The sequence below is a fragment of the Etheostoma cragini genome, chromosome 17 (assembly GCF_013103735.1).
Source record: "Etheostoma cragini isolate CJK2018 chromosome 17, CSU_Ecrag_1.0, whole genome shotgun sequence".
In the NCBI taxonomy this organism is placed as follows: Eukaryota; Metazoa; Chordata; class Actinopteri; order Perciformes; family Percidae; genus Etheostoma; species Etheostoma cragini.
The window spans coordinates 3050291-3067873 of record NC_048423.1 but is presented as its reverse complement, the minus strand read 5'-3'; the positions used below and the strand labels follow the sequence as shown (position 1 = coordinate 3067873).

Here is a 17583-nt window from a genome sequence, read left to right as displayed (position 1 = left end):
ATGCTCGGCCTTACATTTTGTGTTGCACTGCCTTTAGGGGGAAAAAGGTGTTGATTTCCCTCGAGAGGCATCCCAACACAATAGACACAAACATAAACACACACTCACACACACTTCAAATCAGCATCAGGCTATTATTCTGAGAGATAATGGGATCTGTGTAGACAGAATATTGTGTGAGAGCTTCTGCTGAGAGAGAGAGACACACACACACACACACACACGTCTCTAAAACAACATTAAATGTTAGAATGTAAAATCATGACGTTATTTCAAGTGAGGACGGTAAGTGACCAAGCTGCTTTTAAATAGCAAATAAATGAAAACTAGTGGTCTACTTCATGATTATGTTTTTAAATGGTTCTGGTTTTGTTAACTAGAATCTTAAGGTTGCCATTACTTTAAACCAAATGTATTATAAAAGATCAAGTGGTTTCATTAAATCTTTTGCAATGTTTTGTTCAACTGTTATCCTACTGTCAGTGACTAAAGTGGAGCTGAAAGTCTGCATGTACATGTGGCTTTATTCAGCTATGCTCTGTGTGTGTGTGTGTGTGTGTGTGTTTACTCTGAGGTCGATGGGCCTGTCTAGTTTTAGTCCTAGTGAGTTGAGCGTAAGATGTTTAAACACGCATAATACTTCTCCAAGTTTTCTGCCTCTGGCTGGTTTACAGCCAAACACATGCACACACCCGTGCGCGCACAGACAAACGTGATGCCCCACTTGAGTGGAATTAGTTGCTCTCAATACTTTAATGGGCCTGTCATGTTTTGCTCATCAGTACATTTAATCACATTTTCTTCCAACTTCTTTGACATACCCTTAACTTCTTTTAACTGTTCCCATACACTTTTTGCTTTAAACATTTCATCTGTGTTGTACAAGTTCTTAATCAAATCTGGTCAAACTTACAAATTCCCACCTAAGAGCTGCCCACTACAACCACATAGCTTTCTACTGTTCTGCTGATCTGTGGGTTAACTGCCTTGCTCCTGGGCACATACATTGCAGTTGTTGAGAGAGGAGAGGGGGCATTACTCATTATCACTCGCTCATTTAACTGCTCCATCCTGGTGGCACCAGTGGGTTGAGAGCCCCTAACCCTGGCAGTCTTAATGCCAAGCTCTGGCACTGAGCTCCAATAGAATCGCTCATGCAGACGGTTGTGAGAAAAAGCATGAAACAGACTTGTATCGATTGATTCAGACAGAGATTTTCCCACAGCATCAGTAAAAACGAGCTGTGGGTTAAGGCTGGCTGCTCTTTTGAGCAACGTCATTGCTATCCGGACAGGAAATGCAGCTTTCAACGAATGCCATCACATTTTCAAGCACATGCTGTAATTACATATTTGAGTGCCAAGCCTTTTAACCAAATAAGGACTTGCTGCTTTTCTGTGGGTTGAATGTCTGGCAAACCTAAAATCGTCTTCTTTTAATTTCTAGGATAACAATCTAAAACAGAGGGGGAAAAGAGCTTTTTCAAAGACTGGTGTACATTTCCTTCTTATTTTGCCCCACACGTTGATAGCGCGACTATAAATGGTATTATTATTTCGACTGAGAGACTGCGAGGTTGGACGCCACAGGCTACCACAGCTCACTGAAATATTCAACTCATAATCCTGATCCTGACCTGCAGCTACACATGCAACAGTGTGTGTGTGAGTGTTTGTGTGTGTGTATAAGAGAGTGCTGTGTATTTGACAGAACACTGTGTATTTGAGTGAATAAGGGACTGTGTGTGTGTGTGTGTGTGTGTGTGTGTGTGTGTGTGTGTGTGTGTCGGTCACAGTGCAGAAAATTAGCTCTCTGGGCTAGGGAAGCATTAAAGTTAATGCACTCCCACATACACACAACCATTAAAGTGAGTGTTCATATCAAACACAATAAGAAACCGTGAGGGTCATCAGATAATGAAAGGGAACACCCGTAAAACCTTTCTAACTGCTACATGTCTTTCTTTCTTTTTAACAGATTCCATTAACACACAAATATGGAGTCAAATAACACACGTGTTGAGGTCTCACACCAAAGTGCTTTGTCTTTAGAAAATGTGCCATCTCAACTACGTTTCTGTGCTGGCAAAATTGAAAACATGGATGATGGTGATGCACACATGAATCAGCCTCTTTCAGCTAATAGTGCTTTTGACTAATTCTCTTTTACCAGAATTGACTACAACCGGCAGAAACAACAACCCCCAACAAACTGTGAAATCTTGACTTTCATTACAGTTGCCCCACCTACGATGGCATCCTAACAACTTTTACTAGTTTACTAGTTTTTAAATGTCTGTCCTGTTCTCCCAAGCTCATACCTTTCCTCATTTCTGCTGTTCCTGGCTATAATCAATATATATTTGAATGTATAAACATGCACTCACGCACGGTAGCAGATAAATAAAGAGTCTAGCTGGTGAACACAGCGGACCATTTGGCATCTAAAGAGCCAGATACTTCCATTAGCAGTTGGTAGAGACCAAAAGCATAGCTATAAGAGACTGAATATTGGTCTAATATTAATAAGATGGACAGAAACATGACTCCAAATGAATGGAAATGTTGCTGGATGTGTATATAAGAAACTGCTGGCTTACATGTTTGTCGTTACAAATAGTTTCCACTGCCTCAGAGTGGCCATAAACAGCAGGTTTAAGTTGATTGGTATTTTTTCTTTCATTCCTTACCTTCTTCAGTTTAATAACGGCCTCTCTGGTCTCAGAGTCGGTTCTCAGTTCAAACATGGCCAGTCCATCTCCATCCAATAAGCGGTAGTTCACCATTCCGTTGTCTCCAAGGTCAGGGTCTTTGGCCTTAAGACGGCCCACCTCCTCTCCTGGCACTTTATCCTCTGATACAGACATGGAATACACACCTGGGAGAAAAAAAGGCAAAATAATTTACTTGGCTTTGGTTGCCTGGTTTGTGATGTTAGTGTCAACTTCTGGTCATAGCTTGCTTTTGTATTCAACACACTTAGAGGATTCCTGGCTGGCTGCCACTGTGTTTACTATCTGAGGCAGGGTCAGTTTTGGAGGGCAGAGAGGCATTAACATGAACTATGCCATCTGTCTCATATGGCCCAAAGGATATGCATATGGCCTGAAGGATAATAATACCCCCTACAGTGTCAGGTGAGTGTGTGTCTGAGGGAATAGACACCTGGCTTGCAGGATGGGAGCAGTAGGACCATATGTCTACAGTAGTCTCTCTCCTCTTTTATCTCTCTCTCATATCTCTCATTCACTCTTAACCCAAACCTTTTTCTCCCTCCTTCATCTCATGTGTCCTCTGTCATTTTTATCATCAAATCCTCCTCTCGCCTCAGTCCATCCTTCTACTTCTACTTCCCAAATCTGTCATTTCCTCCTTCCTTTCTCCCCTGCTATCTTCTCCGGAGCTCCCCAATCCCTTCTTCCTCGCATCCTCCTCCTACTCTGTGATTTAGGAATTGAGCACAGAGTGGAATCCTCACTTTGTAGGTTGTGCACCATTAGCGTTTTTGTCCTGCTTGTCACGGCGTCCTAATCTTGTGAATCATGATATTTGCTTGGTCACGTGGCTTCTGAGCAAATGCAAGTGGGAGGGGAGGCCGATTCACAGGACTCGATCCATCCAGCCCGAATCTCTCCTGCCACCACACATCCTTCAATCCTCTCCAAATCCTCCCTGTCTTTCCCCTTCCTCTCTGTTCCTGCTTTTTAAACTTCTCTCCATACTGCTTTACTCTGTTTTAGTAACAGCGTTTCCTCCCTCTGCATCTCTATGTGCTTCTCCCCTATCCACGTCATCCATCCAAATCTCTCCATTCATCCTCACCGCTCCTCCCCCTCTCCGCCCTGCTTCTCTCACATGCATTCATTTTCCTCTCCCTCTTCTGCCTGCCTCTTCTGGCTAAAAGCTCATTTCATCCTTGCCCTCCCTTTGCCTCTCTCTTCTCCTGTCGTTCCATTCTTGCCTGTCCTAAGTAGCTTAACTTCAATGGCTCCTGGCAGCTGAGTTAAACATTGTAAGACGGGACACACAGGCAGCCTGGCACACCGGGCTGCGAGCTAAAATGAGAGACAGCTCATACAGGAAATACTCATGCACACGTAAATCACCCGTACTTTTCTTTTCTTTTTTAAAATTACAAACTGATGTTCTTTTACATCCGTTACTCTATGAGATGGCAAGTAGGAGAGTTTGAGAAAGTCAATAGACGCTTTCATTACCACTACATCAATGATTGCACTATTTGTATCCACACAGATGTCCGATCTAGGAAAATGAAGCTCATAAAACCAGCCAAGTTTACATATAAACACCAATAAAGAACCTCGTAAATTTAACTCATGTAATGACCACAATCGCCTAGATCAGTGATTTTAATCAGATAACCAACAATAATGACTTTTTACATTACTTGAAATGTATTACTACTTTATACTGGAGACATTTATGTGTCAGATTGGCAATATAATAGATGTTAGTATTTCAACCTTGGCAGGCAGACTAGCTTTATAAAATCTAGGAGAGCGTTACGTTTTCCTGCTACAGATACATTCCACCGTGGTCAGAAAGCACAGACGAGACACTTTATTTCTCTCACTATGACTTTAGAGTCGATACTCACTCCGAAGCTAATCACCGTTACTCTCTCACTCACTCAACCACACGCTCCCCGCGCACACACACGCCAGCCCTGCTATTCTTTTAAAGTGATCGAAGCACACACCGACGCACAAGTATAAACTTCAGGCCTCATCCGTACAGCATCCGCACAAACAAGAATCAAGTAGGGGAGGGGGAAAAAATTGATACAGAATAGTATTGCGATATTTTCAGTGGCAATACTGAATTGATACACAGAAGAATCGATCTTTTATTATATACGTGTTGGTCAGTTTGTCTGCTTGACAATCCCATTTTGTACCAATACAATTAAAGTGATATGAACAAACTGAGAAATGTATATTTTTTAGATAAAACAGATGTTTTATCTAAGTTTCAATGTTTCCTTTTGGGGACATCATTTGAAATTATGTTATTTTTTCCTTCTTGCTATTTTTGCTTTTTTATTATTTACATGTATCTTCTCAGTTTAAGTGTATTTTACACATAATATACTTATGATTCTGGCCAAACCTTTGTTGGAAATTCCTCCCCCAGGTTTAAAGATGGCTTTAACATCCCTGCTGTTACACAGAAATACCTTACTGAATGGTAATAATCATCCTTTCCTTTCATGTCAGGGTTTTCTTTATTAATGGATCCATCTCTGACATGTCAGTCTAATAAAGTCAGAGAGATTTTAAGAACACTTGCTTGTAATTTGCCTCTGTTTTTTCTGCTCCTCCTCCTGTAATAGATTTTCAGAGTGGCAAATGGATGATGCTTGATAATAAGATGTAAGGGATAGAATTACACAGAAAGCAGAAAGTGTGAGACGGAGAGATCCAACTTCAGAGTGAAAGAAAAATATAACTGCTTGAATGGAAACTGAAAAGCTGTTGGAACATATGAGAGGGAGTCACGCTGTGCTGTATCTTTTTCTTTCAGTTTTTTTGTCCTTTGTTGTCTTTTCTCTCTCTTCGTATCTGCTTTATTTCTCTTTTTTTGCCTTTTGCATTGCTTCTGTTTTTCTTTCTTGACTTACTTATCTGATTTCCCATTTTCTCTCTCTCTCTCTCCGGCTCCGCTCTCTTTCACTCTGCCCAACTACTAAATAAGTAATCACTGTCCTCATTCACACCATCTGGGATGCTTTTCTTGCAGGTGTTTGTACTGCTTACACTTATTTATTTATTTTTTGAAACAAGGGTACCCACTTCCACAACATATTGCCATTTGATGTGTTGTCCTGTATCACAGATGTAAACTGCCAGTGATGCACAGCTTATGTTTGGAGTAATGATTAGAGGTACTGAGTAAACACTTACAACTAAAAATGTTTGGGTATAAAACCTGCGTTTTGTCCTTTTTTCTTAAATTTAAACTGCTTTATATATACTTTGGATATGGGAACATAAGGCTAGCGTGTGGGTAGGAAACAGACATTTTACTCACATCGTATTAACATTTCTTTATTATATTAAAATAGTGCTGTCTTAAATGGAAAGTATTGGATTTGAAAATGTAAATGTGTCCTTTTGCCAACAAATTGTACTGACACGGTTATCTACCTACTAACATACAATCAGTGGCCACTAAATAGTTATACCTGTCAGATCGATCAGCAATAACAAAGATAACTATGTTCAGTTGTTGATGGACACTATTTATGAAGAATATCTTTAATTTGATGGGACAGCTAGGTGAGAGGGGAGAGAGAAGGGGAAGGATGCAGGGGAAGGAATCGCAACAGGTCCGATTTGAACCCTGGACCTCTGCGTCGAGGCATAAACCTTAATAAATGTGCGCCGGCTCTACCCACTGAGCCAGCCCAGCCACCTGGACTGCATCATGGAGTGTTTAACCGCTTCACTTACAAACATGAGATTTATTAGAAACACATTATAATACAAAGCAGTCCAGCCCAACCTCAGAACCTCAGATATAAACATGGAGTTTAGTCAACAGCTCCCTGTCAGTGTCAATCAAAACTGAACTGTTACACTCTTTGTAAAGTTAAGTAAGGCTGATCTGTTGAATTGTATTACATTAGATTACATACAGTTATGTAAGAGGTCGTGGTACTAAAAAGAAAAAAAGGATATCTATATGGACACTTCGAAATATACATAACATACATACCGAAGACAATCTGCTGGAGAAAAATATCAAAATGTCTGTTTGTCGTGAACTACAGAATCCGATTTTTGCTTTTCATTGCAAGACACAGGTGCACAGTCAGCTTGTTCCAGTACACAAGAACTGGAGTGATGGTTTTGACAGTTTCTTTCTTTCTCTCTGTGTCTTTTACATTCCTTCCCTCATTACTAGCTCGTGTCTCTTTCTTTCCGCGCCTATTCAGCTTCTCCACAGGCTAAATCCTGAGCCCTTGTCTCTTCTTTCCTCCTCCTGTCTTTTCTCCATCCATTCCTGCAGCTACTCTGCTGAATTGCTGCCAGGAGTGGCTCTGCTCACAGCCATGGGAGGGGAGAATGTGGAAGAACAAAAAAGGAAAAAAAAAATAAAGAGGCAGAAAGATAGTCCAAGACAGGGCAAAGGAGAAGATGCAGAAACAGAGAAAGGGGGTGTTGGACATAGGGGACTTGAGACTGTTGGAAAAAAATAAATACAGTGATGCAAGTCACTGCAGAGGTTTACATTGTTCCCGTTTCTATTGGCTACCCAGAAGGGTTGAATCTTTGGTGGAACATCAGCTGTCTGGGCACAATTGCCATTTACCAACATTTCTACAAGATTAATCATATTTGTTTTTTATAATAGTTATAGTATAACGTAAGAATACCTTTTTATAGAGTAATACCTGCAGAAGGGTTAACCCTGTACAAATTGTGATTTCTTTAAAATCAGTTACCAAAAAAGTATTGAATTTTTATGTCTCTGTGTCTCTCTCATTTCCTCTTTAAAGATGAAGTCTACAGCTCTTGACAAATCTAGGCTAAATATTTCACAACTTTTTATTGCTCAGCAAGTCAGTAATTCCACAAATGTTGCACGCACGCATGCACGAACACACGCACGAACACCAGGCGCACAAACACGCCTGAGGACATTGCAGGGGGCCAGTAAAGAACCTTTAATAATTGATTTCTTAAGTTATCTTTTGTGCCTTCTACAGTGACGTCCCTAAGTTCTGGATTGCTTGCCAGAGACAAGCTTTCTGGGTTTATACACACTGACATACAGTACACACAGAGTGATGTACATGTACACATGTGTCAGTGGACCGACATAACCCCCATGCATGGATGTGCAAAAGCAAAAAAGGATAGAAAGCTTCAGGATTGGATTACAGGCAGACTGTAATGTGGCTGGAGGTAATGCAGTCTTACAGTAGATATTATTATAGACATTATTATAGATAGATAGCTAGAAAGTGTTTTTTACTCACTCTGTGGAAATTTTGGAGGGTTGTCGTTGACGTCTGTGAGGGTGATTTTAACCTCGGTGGTCCCCGACAGCCCACCCATGTGTCCACCCATGTCTTTGGCCTGGATGACGACATCATACTCCTGGCGTGCCTCACGGTCCATGTTGGGCAAGGCTGTACGAATGATACCTGAATGGATATATTTTAACATAAAATTAGTGCTCAGATTTCACTTTCTTTATGACTATTGCGACATTATCAATCTTATTGATGCAATTCAGAAATATTATTTTAATAATTTAAAAAAACTTTAATGTGATTTACTTTTCTAAGGGTGAATGTCATCTATTTAGGGTTGCATGAAAACACCCCCTCACTCATCGTTTATTCACATCAGAACTCTAGTTAAACGTGTAAAGTATTATATTTCCTACTGATCTCTTCTTTGTGTTTCATTCATCACTGGCTTCTCTCTTTCCATTTCTCTCTTTCTTTCTCCACATGTGAAGCTGCAGTGTCTGGGAGTTGCGGTTTTCTGCTGTCATATTATGCCAAGTGCATATCTGTGTGACAGCATGAAAAGCTGATAATCTCCGAACCAATTAGAAATGTGAGCGATGGATTTGAGCCAGTCAAATACCCAAAACTAGTTTGATTAGCCAGATTTACCCTGCCCGAGTCTCTCTCCCTATCTATGTCCTAACCCCTCTTAACATGAACTCACGCTCTACAACAGCAATGTGTCTCTCCTTCTCTACCCTAACTTCGCTCTTTCAGTTCTTCTTCAGTCTTTCTGACTCAACACAGCTCTGTGTCCGCCCTAACCTCTGTCCTTACGTCCAATTTCTTCCTTTAAAGCAAACCCAAATATTAGGCATGGGCTCTGCAGAGACCTGGCTGAATGTCCTCGGGGGATCTCTTTTTCCAGCAGAGCCTTCTTTTTCTCACCAATTTCAGTGGGAAGGACGCGCTGTTACGTCATCCCTGCAGCAGCGAGTTCTTCGCTTTTTATATTAAGAGTGATAGATTGATCTTAGCATTAAAACAATTTCTACACGGTGCATGATAGATCCAACCCTTGTCTACAATGTTGGGACACACAATCATGCCAAAATCACATTATTGATTATTTCTTCTTAATACTTCAATCTAATTCATAATAATAGTTACTGTACGATCTTGAGTAGATTAGAAGAATACATCTTTTAAATCTTTCAAAAAAGCAGGTTTTGTACATTATTTATTGTATTGTCCATATCGCCTGGTTATGTTACCATCTAAAGGTGAATCCAAACAGACAGGTTTTAGGAAAGGGAATAAACAGACTCGACTGCAGAGAATCACAATGAAAGTGCTTGGTTCCACCAAACATGACAAGTTTTGGAATGTGCATGCTGAGATATGCAGTTAGGAGTTGCACCAGTCATTGTGAAGGTCCTTTATAACGTAACATAATACTTAGCAAAGTGTGGATGTTTTGCGGTACTTGCTGTACATGACTTCATATCATCTATATGCAGGATGCTGTTCAGTGAGCTAGCATGTATGAGATTTGTGAGCCTTTTTGTGTGTTTATTGTTTTTTTATGACACTAAATTTGGTTGAAGTGTAAACGCCTGGTGACCCAGGGCACGGTTCTGTTTTCAGCCTCACCTGTCTGAGGCTCCACAGAGAAATACGGTTGTCCTTGCAGTATGCTGTACACCAGCCTGGCACTGTTGCCGTAGGTGGGGTCATCAGCGTCTGTAGCCGTCACCTGCATCACTGACGTACCTAAAGGATAGACACACAGACATGACAGACAAGTCAGGAGATGACTCTACGTCAGTGATGCGGTTAGAGAATGGTTTGACCAAAAAGCTTGTCACAGAGTACATGTCGTTTCACCTGCCTGCACGGCTGGATGGGGAAAAGGAATAAAAAAACACTCTCCCTTCTCTCAGAAACTGCAGCTGAATTGCTCCTGTGAGGCTGGTCTCCAATTTTATTTCTCTACATTTCATCATTGTCGGATGGAAACATCCACTCTCCAATCTTGGTGATTTTCATGTTTTAAATAAAACAGTACATTTCTTCCATGCAGTTCTACAACCGCTGGATTTATGACTTCCTTTCAAAACCCATTTGATAATGTGAAAGATGCATGATTGCCAACCTATAAAACAAGGTGAAAGCAATTTTTCTTGCTGGAAATCTGTTAACTGAACTTGACACAATTAAGCCGAGCAAAAGTAGAAAAACATTCTGTAATCTTTGCGTAATTGCTGAAATTTTCATGTGTCTTACATTTTATTATAGAAACAATTAAGTAATAAGAACATGAAATGCATTTCATCTTGTGGCTGTAAAATGCCACAATCATGTCAACTTTTGAAGATTTAGGAAAGGAATTCATCTTTTAATATTCTTTTTAAACATACATGATTAAGTCTCCTTTTCAGGCACCCGATTATACAGTTAAGACCTTAAACGATAGAAGTAGTTTAGGCTGAAATGCTACTCTTTCTTAGTTTTTGGCTTCTGCGTTTCACTAAAAAATGGTTAGAACCTCCTCTTGTAACCAGGAGGACAGTCTGGGAAGACTAAGGACCCACTGTACTTTGTTTACCCTTGTATTTGGCAATAAAACATGCTTTGGTTAAAACTATGTAAAACACAAAACCTCAGTATAATGGTTACATTACTTTTTGTCGAGTGGCACAAGTTTTACTGGAACTGCAGGTCTAAAACGGCTGCTGCTGGGTCTTTGTAACTGGATGATATTGGCTATTTAGGGCATTTTAACACCGACAGCCTTTAGTTTCGGTTGAATCAAACTACAGTTATTTTGTCTCGTTGGTGCGGTTTGTTATGGCAGGTGAGAACGCGGCAATCGCACTGGTTTCAGTACGGTTGTTCGGTCCGCTTTTGGTGGGCACCTTTCAATCGAACTCTGGAGCGGTTCATTTGTGGTGAGAACGTGATCCGTACTCGAACAGCACCAACTCTACAAACTCTCCAAGTCTGAGCTCATGTCTCCTGTAGTCGGGTGTGTTTAGCAATCTGCGATGCAGTAGAGCAGCAAACTGTAGCAGCTTGTATTTCTATCACAGAAACGGACTGTGGTCAAGCTCACCGTCCTTCACTCGCATCTCCGTGGTCAAACCAGCCGCCGGTAAAATTAGAGACAGAAGGCGGCAGAGCAAAGTCTCAGTGACCAGAGCAGAGGTAGTAACGGGTCTTGCATAACAATGTCTGATCATTTTAATGAAATGAGCTGGTTTGGCCAAAGAGATGCAAGAAATATGCACCAGTCCAGAACACAGGACCTTGTTCCTGTATTTATACCTGCTCCCGCCCCCAGAAACATCTGACCAATAAGAGGAGTGGACGTTCTTGTGTGATTTGTTATGGTGCATTTTGGTACTCTTGGATTTTTTCAGGTGTGAAACCAAACCAACCAAGGGCAAATTACTCCAAGTTTACAAACCCACCAACTGATTTGGACCAAAGCAAACAAACTACAGGTGTGAAAACGCCCTTAGGTGCTTCAAATCAATAACACAGCATGTTTTTGTTGGTTCTACTACTTCAGTCTTCTTTTCACTTTCATATATGCTGTTTGAATGGTTCCAGTTGCAGCTTCAAAAGCACCACTGTCCTACTCCATTTAAAACCCACTGGGTTTATAACTGTAATCAAGTTTCGTTCAACCCTGGTTTCAGTGGGCAGCTACCTTAAGTGTACACGGTAAATTACCAAGAATAATAATTTGAAAAAGACTTCTCTCTGTTCTAATTCTGACACTCATGCGGGAACATGGATCTAGTTAGTCAAATTACAGCTCTTCTTTCTGTTTTACTTCTGTGGTTGAGGATGATGGCACCGGTGGCCCATCTCTGCCAGACTTCTGTATTCAGGTTTCAGCTTAAGAAGCGGATGGGAGGGAAACAAAGCCTTAACAGAACTCATTCAGAAGTTCTATCAGAAGTTCCTTCTTTGAAAGTACGGTCCATTCAGAGAGGGGATTTTCTGGCTGTCAGAGTTTTGGGCAGCACTGCTGCCAGTTTGGCTCTTTTCAGGTCAGCCTCGAGGGGTTGAAGACTCTCCAAGACTACATACTATTTGGAAAGAAAATCTATCAAGATCAGAAGCTCTAAGTAAGGCGAATTTAAGGAGATGGCAGGAGCTCTTGCCCATGCCAACTTAGTGCTAAATATTCTTTTTTTTTGTTTGCACATTTTATAAAAGAGAGAGGAAAAAACGAACATGCTTCTTAAGAGCTGGATGTGTAAGATAATGGTTCTGTCAGCACCTCTCCGTCACACTTTCTGTGGTCAGATTTCAGTGATAATTAATAATAAATGCCCTTAGCAGATAAGCAGCACTTGGGATCAACCCTAATAGGTGACGAAACATCACTCACTATGCAGTTAAACGATTTTCTGTACTATTGAGTATGTGTCTAAGTCACTGTTATCAAATTATATTTAATATTTGGAAATAAAACAATTCTGCTCTTCAGTTTCACAGATATACCTTTGCTTCAAGACAAGGTAGGCATTAGAGTATTTAAGAAGCGCTCAGGTCAAATTTGTATTCATAACTACTTGTGAATCCTCATGTTAGAAGTTTAAAATTAGGACTACAATTTAAACCAAACATCTGCCTTGTCACAGATGTACAGGCACACTGTATATTTTGGATGAATTAAAAATAAAATTAGGTTAACATGCTTTGTCGGGGTGTGACGGGACACCTAGCTCACCAGACGAGACACAAGGTTGGGTTCACGAGATTTAGACGAGACAAGATTTTAAAGGTCCCATGACATGGTGCTCTTTGGATGCTTTGATAAAGACCTTAGTGGTCCCCCAATATTGTATCTGAAGTATCTTTCCTTGGTGCAGAATTACAGCCAGTCCGACAGTGAGCGTCTCTAGCTTTAGAAAATGAGAGAGGGGGTGTGGCCTTGACCAACTGCAACTTTGCTCGTTTGAAAGCCATGATGTCTCTCTCTCATGGGTGGACCAAATTCTCTGGGCAGAGAAAGGGGAGGTAACCTTGCCTCTTATGACCTCATAAGGAGCACGATTCCAGATGGGCCCATCTGAGCTTTGATTTTCTCAAAGGCAGAGCAAGATACCCAGGGCTCGGTTTACACCTATCACCATTTCTAGCCACTGGGGGACCATAGGCAGGTTGGGGAAACTCATATTAATGATAAAAAAAACCTCAAAGTGAAATTTTAATGCCATGGGACCTTTAAAACTATTTTACAGAAAACTTCCATGAAAAAATAAAACTGAAATAATTCGTCCTGTATTCAATAGAAAGTCACAAAATGAAAACGGAGCACTGAAAGATTTAGCCATAAACCCAAATGACTGGCTTCTCTCCTGTTTAACTAACAGTTACACTGTTACTTTTCCCATATGTATGGTGGAAAGAGAGTCCCTTACTCAGAGAAGCAAGGTTACAACATAACTAAGCGATGTCTGTTAGTTTGTACATGTGCTGTTTCGTTCTTGAATTTGTCATTGTACAGTAGATGGAAAGAAATGAAGCTAAAGAGAGAGATCTAACAATGGGTTTTACTGGCAGCTTTTTTCTTCCGCTATCGCTCTGCAAAAGTAAACTTTGGAGAATGACCGGGGGATTTTCTATGCTAATTTCAAGGCTACTGCTCTGCACTTGTGAACTAATATCATGAGACAATTCGTAACTTTAAAACTTTAGTTTAATCTTGCGAGATCTCGTGGGGACCAGATTTCATCACTTGTCTAATACTTAGCTAACCTTCCAAGAAAAATGTCCTAGTCTACTACACTACCATTAGCCGATAGTATTGATCCCAAATGATATTGACCCAGTTGCAGTTTTTCTGTTCTGCATTTCACTTTCTCCTATCCAGCCTTCGACATTTTTAATATTCAACCTAAGCTTTTCCCTTTTCCCAAACCTTAGCCTCGACTCCTGTCCCCTTTACTAGTACTACTCACCAACATTGGACATCTCCGGCACCCTTGCATAGTACGGCCCATGCAGAAACTCAGGAGGATTATCGTTGATGTCCTGAACTTTCACTATGAACTCTGATGGAGGCTCCAGAGGCTTATTAGTGTCTCTGTCCACGGCCTGGGCTGTTAAAGTGTACTGGGCCTGCTCTTCACGGTCCAGGGTTTTTGTAGCGTGGATGTTGCCCGTCTTGTCATCGATAACAAAGATCGTTCCCGCACCTTCACCGGACAGGATATACTTGATGTTGCCAATGCCTGAGTCTACGTCTGAGTGGAGCTGGATTAGGAGGGGATGAGGAAGACAAGATAAGAGTGAGACAAACCAGAAGGAAAACAAAGACGAGACATATGCAAAGACTGAATGTGCTTTGTGCTGAAAACATCTGGATTTCAGATGGGTTGGAACTTAAACACAGAGAGACAGACTGGTGATTACAGAGGGAGACAGGTAGTCTGGTCGACAGGCAGGACTGCAATACAAACTGAGGCATGACATGAGGCATCTTTCTCAAGTCTACAAATTAAAGGAGCGGAAAGACTAAGACAGACAGGCTAGTGGATGTGCTGTGGAAGACAGGCAGACTAAGTAAGGGATTTAAAACGTTGTCATCCACAAAAATTGAAGAATGTTTAACATTCAGTTAAAGTCTTGTTGTTCCTTTACAGCCTCCAGACTTTGATGCATTGTAAACATAATTTGTTGTTTGTAATGAAAGCCACTGCTCGGTTTGAGTGATGTTGTTTTGGAGGAGTACCACCAATCATCCTCACCTTGAATGGGAACATGACCTCTATTTATTTATATCTCTCTCACTCCCTTGACAAATGGGAAAAGCGCATTTAACTCCTATTGGAGTTAGTCATTTGCCCTCACCTTGCATGCCCCCACCATGAGTGTAAATGGAGGGCAGTTTGGCTATTAGTTAAACAGTAATTGTTATTTAGGGATTAATTGTGTATGACTCAAGAGAAGTTGATTTAAGAACGCTTTATTAACTCGTGCTTCATTATACTCACCCTGCCCACCAGAACTGGGTCAGGCCCAGTGTACTCCTCAATGACAAAGAACTGATTCCAGACCCATCCTCGTTTGGACCTGTGGAGTACCTGCCCCTCCTTCCCTGCCCTCTGTCTGTGTCTATGCAGCGACAAGTGACCTAAAAACACAACAACACACATCAATACATTTCTTTAAACAAATACTATATTTTTCTGTCAACCAATTTAAATCTAACACATCTATTAATGCTTAAAAGCATTATCAAAAGCCTCATTTGTGTTCACAAATTCACTTGTGTGTTATGTTAATAAATGATCATCTGCAGTTTGTTTTCTGAGAAAATATTCAATGGACCTAATTCAAAAAAGGGTGGGAAGCAGTAACCTTATTGAACAGAGAGGCCCACTTTTAAATTACAGGTCATCAGTTCAAGTCCTAGCTGGGAAAATGTGAGTGGATTGTGTGAACAACACACGCTTCAACAAGTTGTTTATTAGGTGGCACTTAGCAAGGCACTTAAGCCCTGTTCTGTTGCACTGCAGCTGCTCTGTGGCTAGGGTTGCACAATCAATCGAATATTTATCGCGATCACGATTTTAGCTTCCCGCAATTAAATGAGCATCAACTGTGATATTGATGTTCAAAATGCGCGTTCCATTTATCAAGAAACGGCCGCTGCATATCAGATCAAGTGCTTCCTTATTCCCAGCATGACTCAACAAGAACTGAGCCAGCCACTGTGGCCAGGAAAGAAACGTGTCTTTTGACTTAACTAAAGCTATCTCTTTCTAAGGATTCAGTTATTCTAAAGTATTTATGAAATCAAACGAACAAAAGAATATCCAAATCCAAAACGTAAAAACTGCCTACCCAATGAATGGATATCTGAATAGTTCAGTCCTTTTTATTTTTTGCAAAGATTTGTACAGCATGGAAGTGAAGCAGTGCTCTGTTTAACGTAGAAGTTGAATAAAATAATGTTGTCACTAAAATCAATACATAATCGTGGTCTCAATATTGATCAAAGTAATTGTGGTTATCATTAAGGCCATTATTGTGATGCCAGTCATTGGCTGACAGCAGCATGCTGTGCTTGTACTTAACATCTTTAACTGAACCTGGATGGAAAGAAAATGAATTGGTAAGTAAAAAAAAAAAGGTAATAGAGAACAACATTTTTTTTAATTTGAAGTGTGATTTTAAATGGCCATTATAAATGCCGATTCTGATATATTGGGAAATGCCTAATATCGGCCCGCAGATATATCGGTCGAGCTCTAGTTTAATTAACAAGATCCCATTCTAGGTGAAAATGTGAATGCAGTGCTTTCACAGTTTCTAAATGTAACGTGAAAGTAATGTTTCAATTGATTCAAGTTAATATTTGCTTTACAGCTTAGATGGTAACGTCTTTGTTTGGCGAAAGTTGAAAATGCACAAACGCCAGAACTCTGTAGTACAAAGCGACAACTCGACACAAGGGCGAAATGATTGTCAGCTCTAAAGTGCACAATTACCATAAAAAGAGGTGGCGTGCATGACCCTTAATGCCATGACAGGTAAAAGATGAATTGCATTTCAGAATATATATCACAGTTTAAGGTTGTGAGTGTGTTCCAGCCGGCTGTAAACAACTACGAGACACACGTTAAAGCCAAGTGATAAGGAAACATGGTTGCATTGCTCATACCTGGATGTCTGTGTCTGTGGCCCCTTTGATCCAAAGAAGCATTTCCTTTCCGGGTTCCTAATGCAACACTACAGAGTGCAGAGACTCCCACCAGCACCAGGAAGGCCCTCAGGGGTCCAAGGCCGTTCCGCTTCATCGTCAGTATCGCCATCTTGCCCAACCTGAGCGGCCGTGCACTTCACTCTGCCCCCTACTTTCTGGTTCCTCTCAGTGGAGCTCCGCTCCCACTGAGGCGATATCCTGGTTTTACTAACAAAATGTTGTTGATGAACTTTCCTAGTTCATTAGCTGAGACGGGGCCTGTTGCTGCGGATACTCATCACCCACTTCCACGTTACTGCTTTTCTTCTAGTGGTTCTTCTTTTCTCACAATTGGTCAACTCCCTCTCTCCTCTGATCACAGAGCCTGGAAGAGAGCAGAGGAAAATAATGAAAATGCTTCTTTAAAAACAAAACAATTGAGCAAATCTGTTTCCTGTGCAAACAGATTAATCTTTGTAAAAGTGTTGAACTTAACACTGACAGCTGAACAACATAAACCGTGTAGTGATCATTCATTCCTGTCTGTTGTAGAGGCAGGGTAATGTTAATTGACTCCAGTTGGAGATCTGACTTCTTAAATAGTTGTGTTGATTAGGACATTGCACTAATTACCAAGACAAGGCTGTTTTGTAAACTCATTAGCTTTAATTCAATTAGACACAAACTGATTCAGTGTGGGAGGTAAAACTCATGTGCAACACCGGGTCGCTGTATCGCTCTATTTACAGCCCTTCCAACTGCAACAAAAGTAATGTATTGCAAACGCAGGAATGTATGAAAGTCATTAAAGGGATATATTGTGTCATAACTCTCCCTCAAACCCTTTTACATGTGGTTCATTTCGACCTGTTAAGAGGATTTGTACAAAA

At 40.8% G+C, this 17583-nt stretch overlaps 1 protein-coding gene across 2 annotated transcripts in view; it reads right to left on the bottom strand.

The window, feature by feature from the left end:
• The window catches only part of cdh11 (cadherin 11, type 2, OB-cadherin (osteoblast)), a 98651-nt gene that overhangs the window by 22497 nt on the left and 58571 nt on the right, over positions 1–17583 (bottom strand). For both annotated transcript variants that reach the window (XR_004660084.1, XM_034897851.1), the window contains exons 3-8: positions 16673–17078; positions 15000–15139; positions 13965–14259; positions 9637–9756; positions 8005–8172; positions 2690–2877 (exon numbers count right to left, since the gene is read on the bottom strand). Coding sequence is in view for 1 of the 2 variants with exons in the window: in XM_034897851.1 (XP_034753742.1) it covers positions 2690–2877; positions 8005–8172; positions 9637–9756; positions 13965–14259; positions 15000–15139; positions 16673–16823 (1062 nt within the window). In the remaining variant the exon portion in view is untranslated. The remainder of the gene's footprint in view (positions 1–2689; positions 2878–8004; positions 8173–9636; positions 9757–13964; positions 14260–14999; positions 15140–16672; positions 17079–17583) is intronic.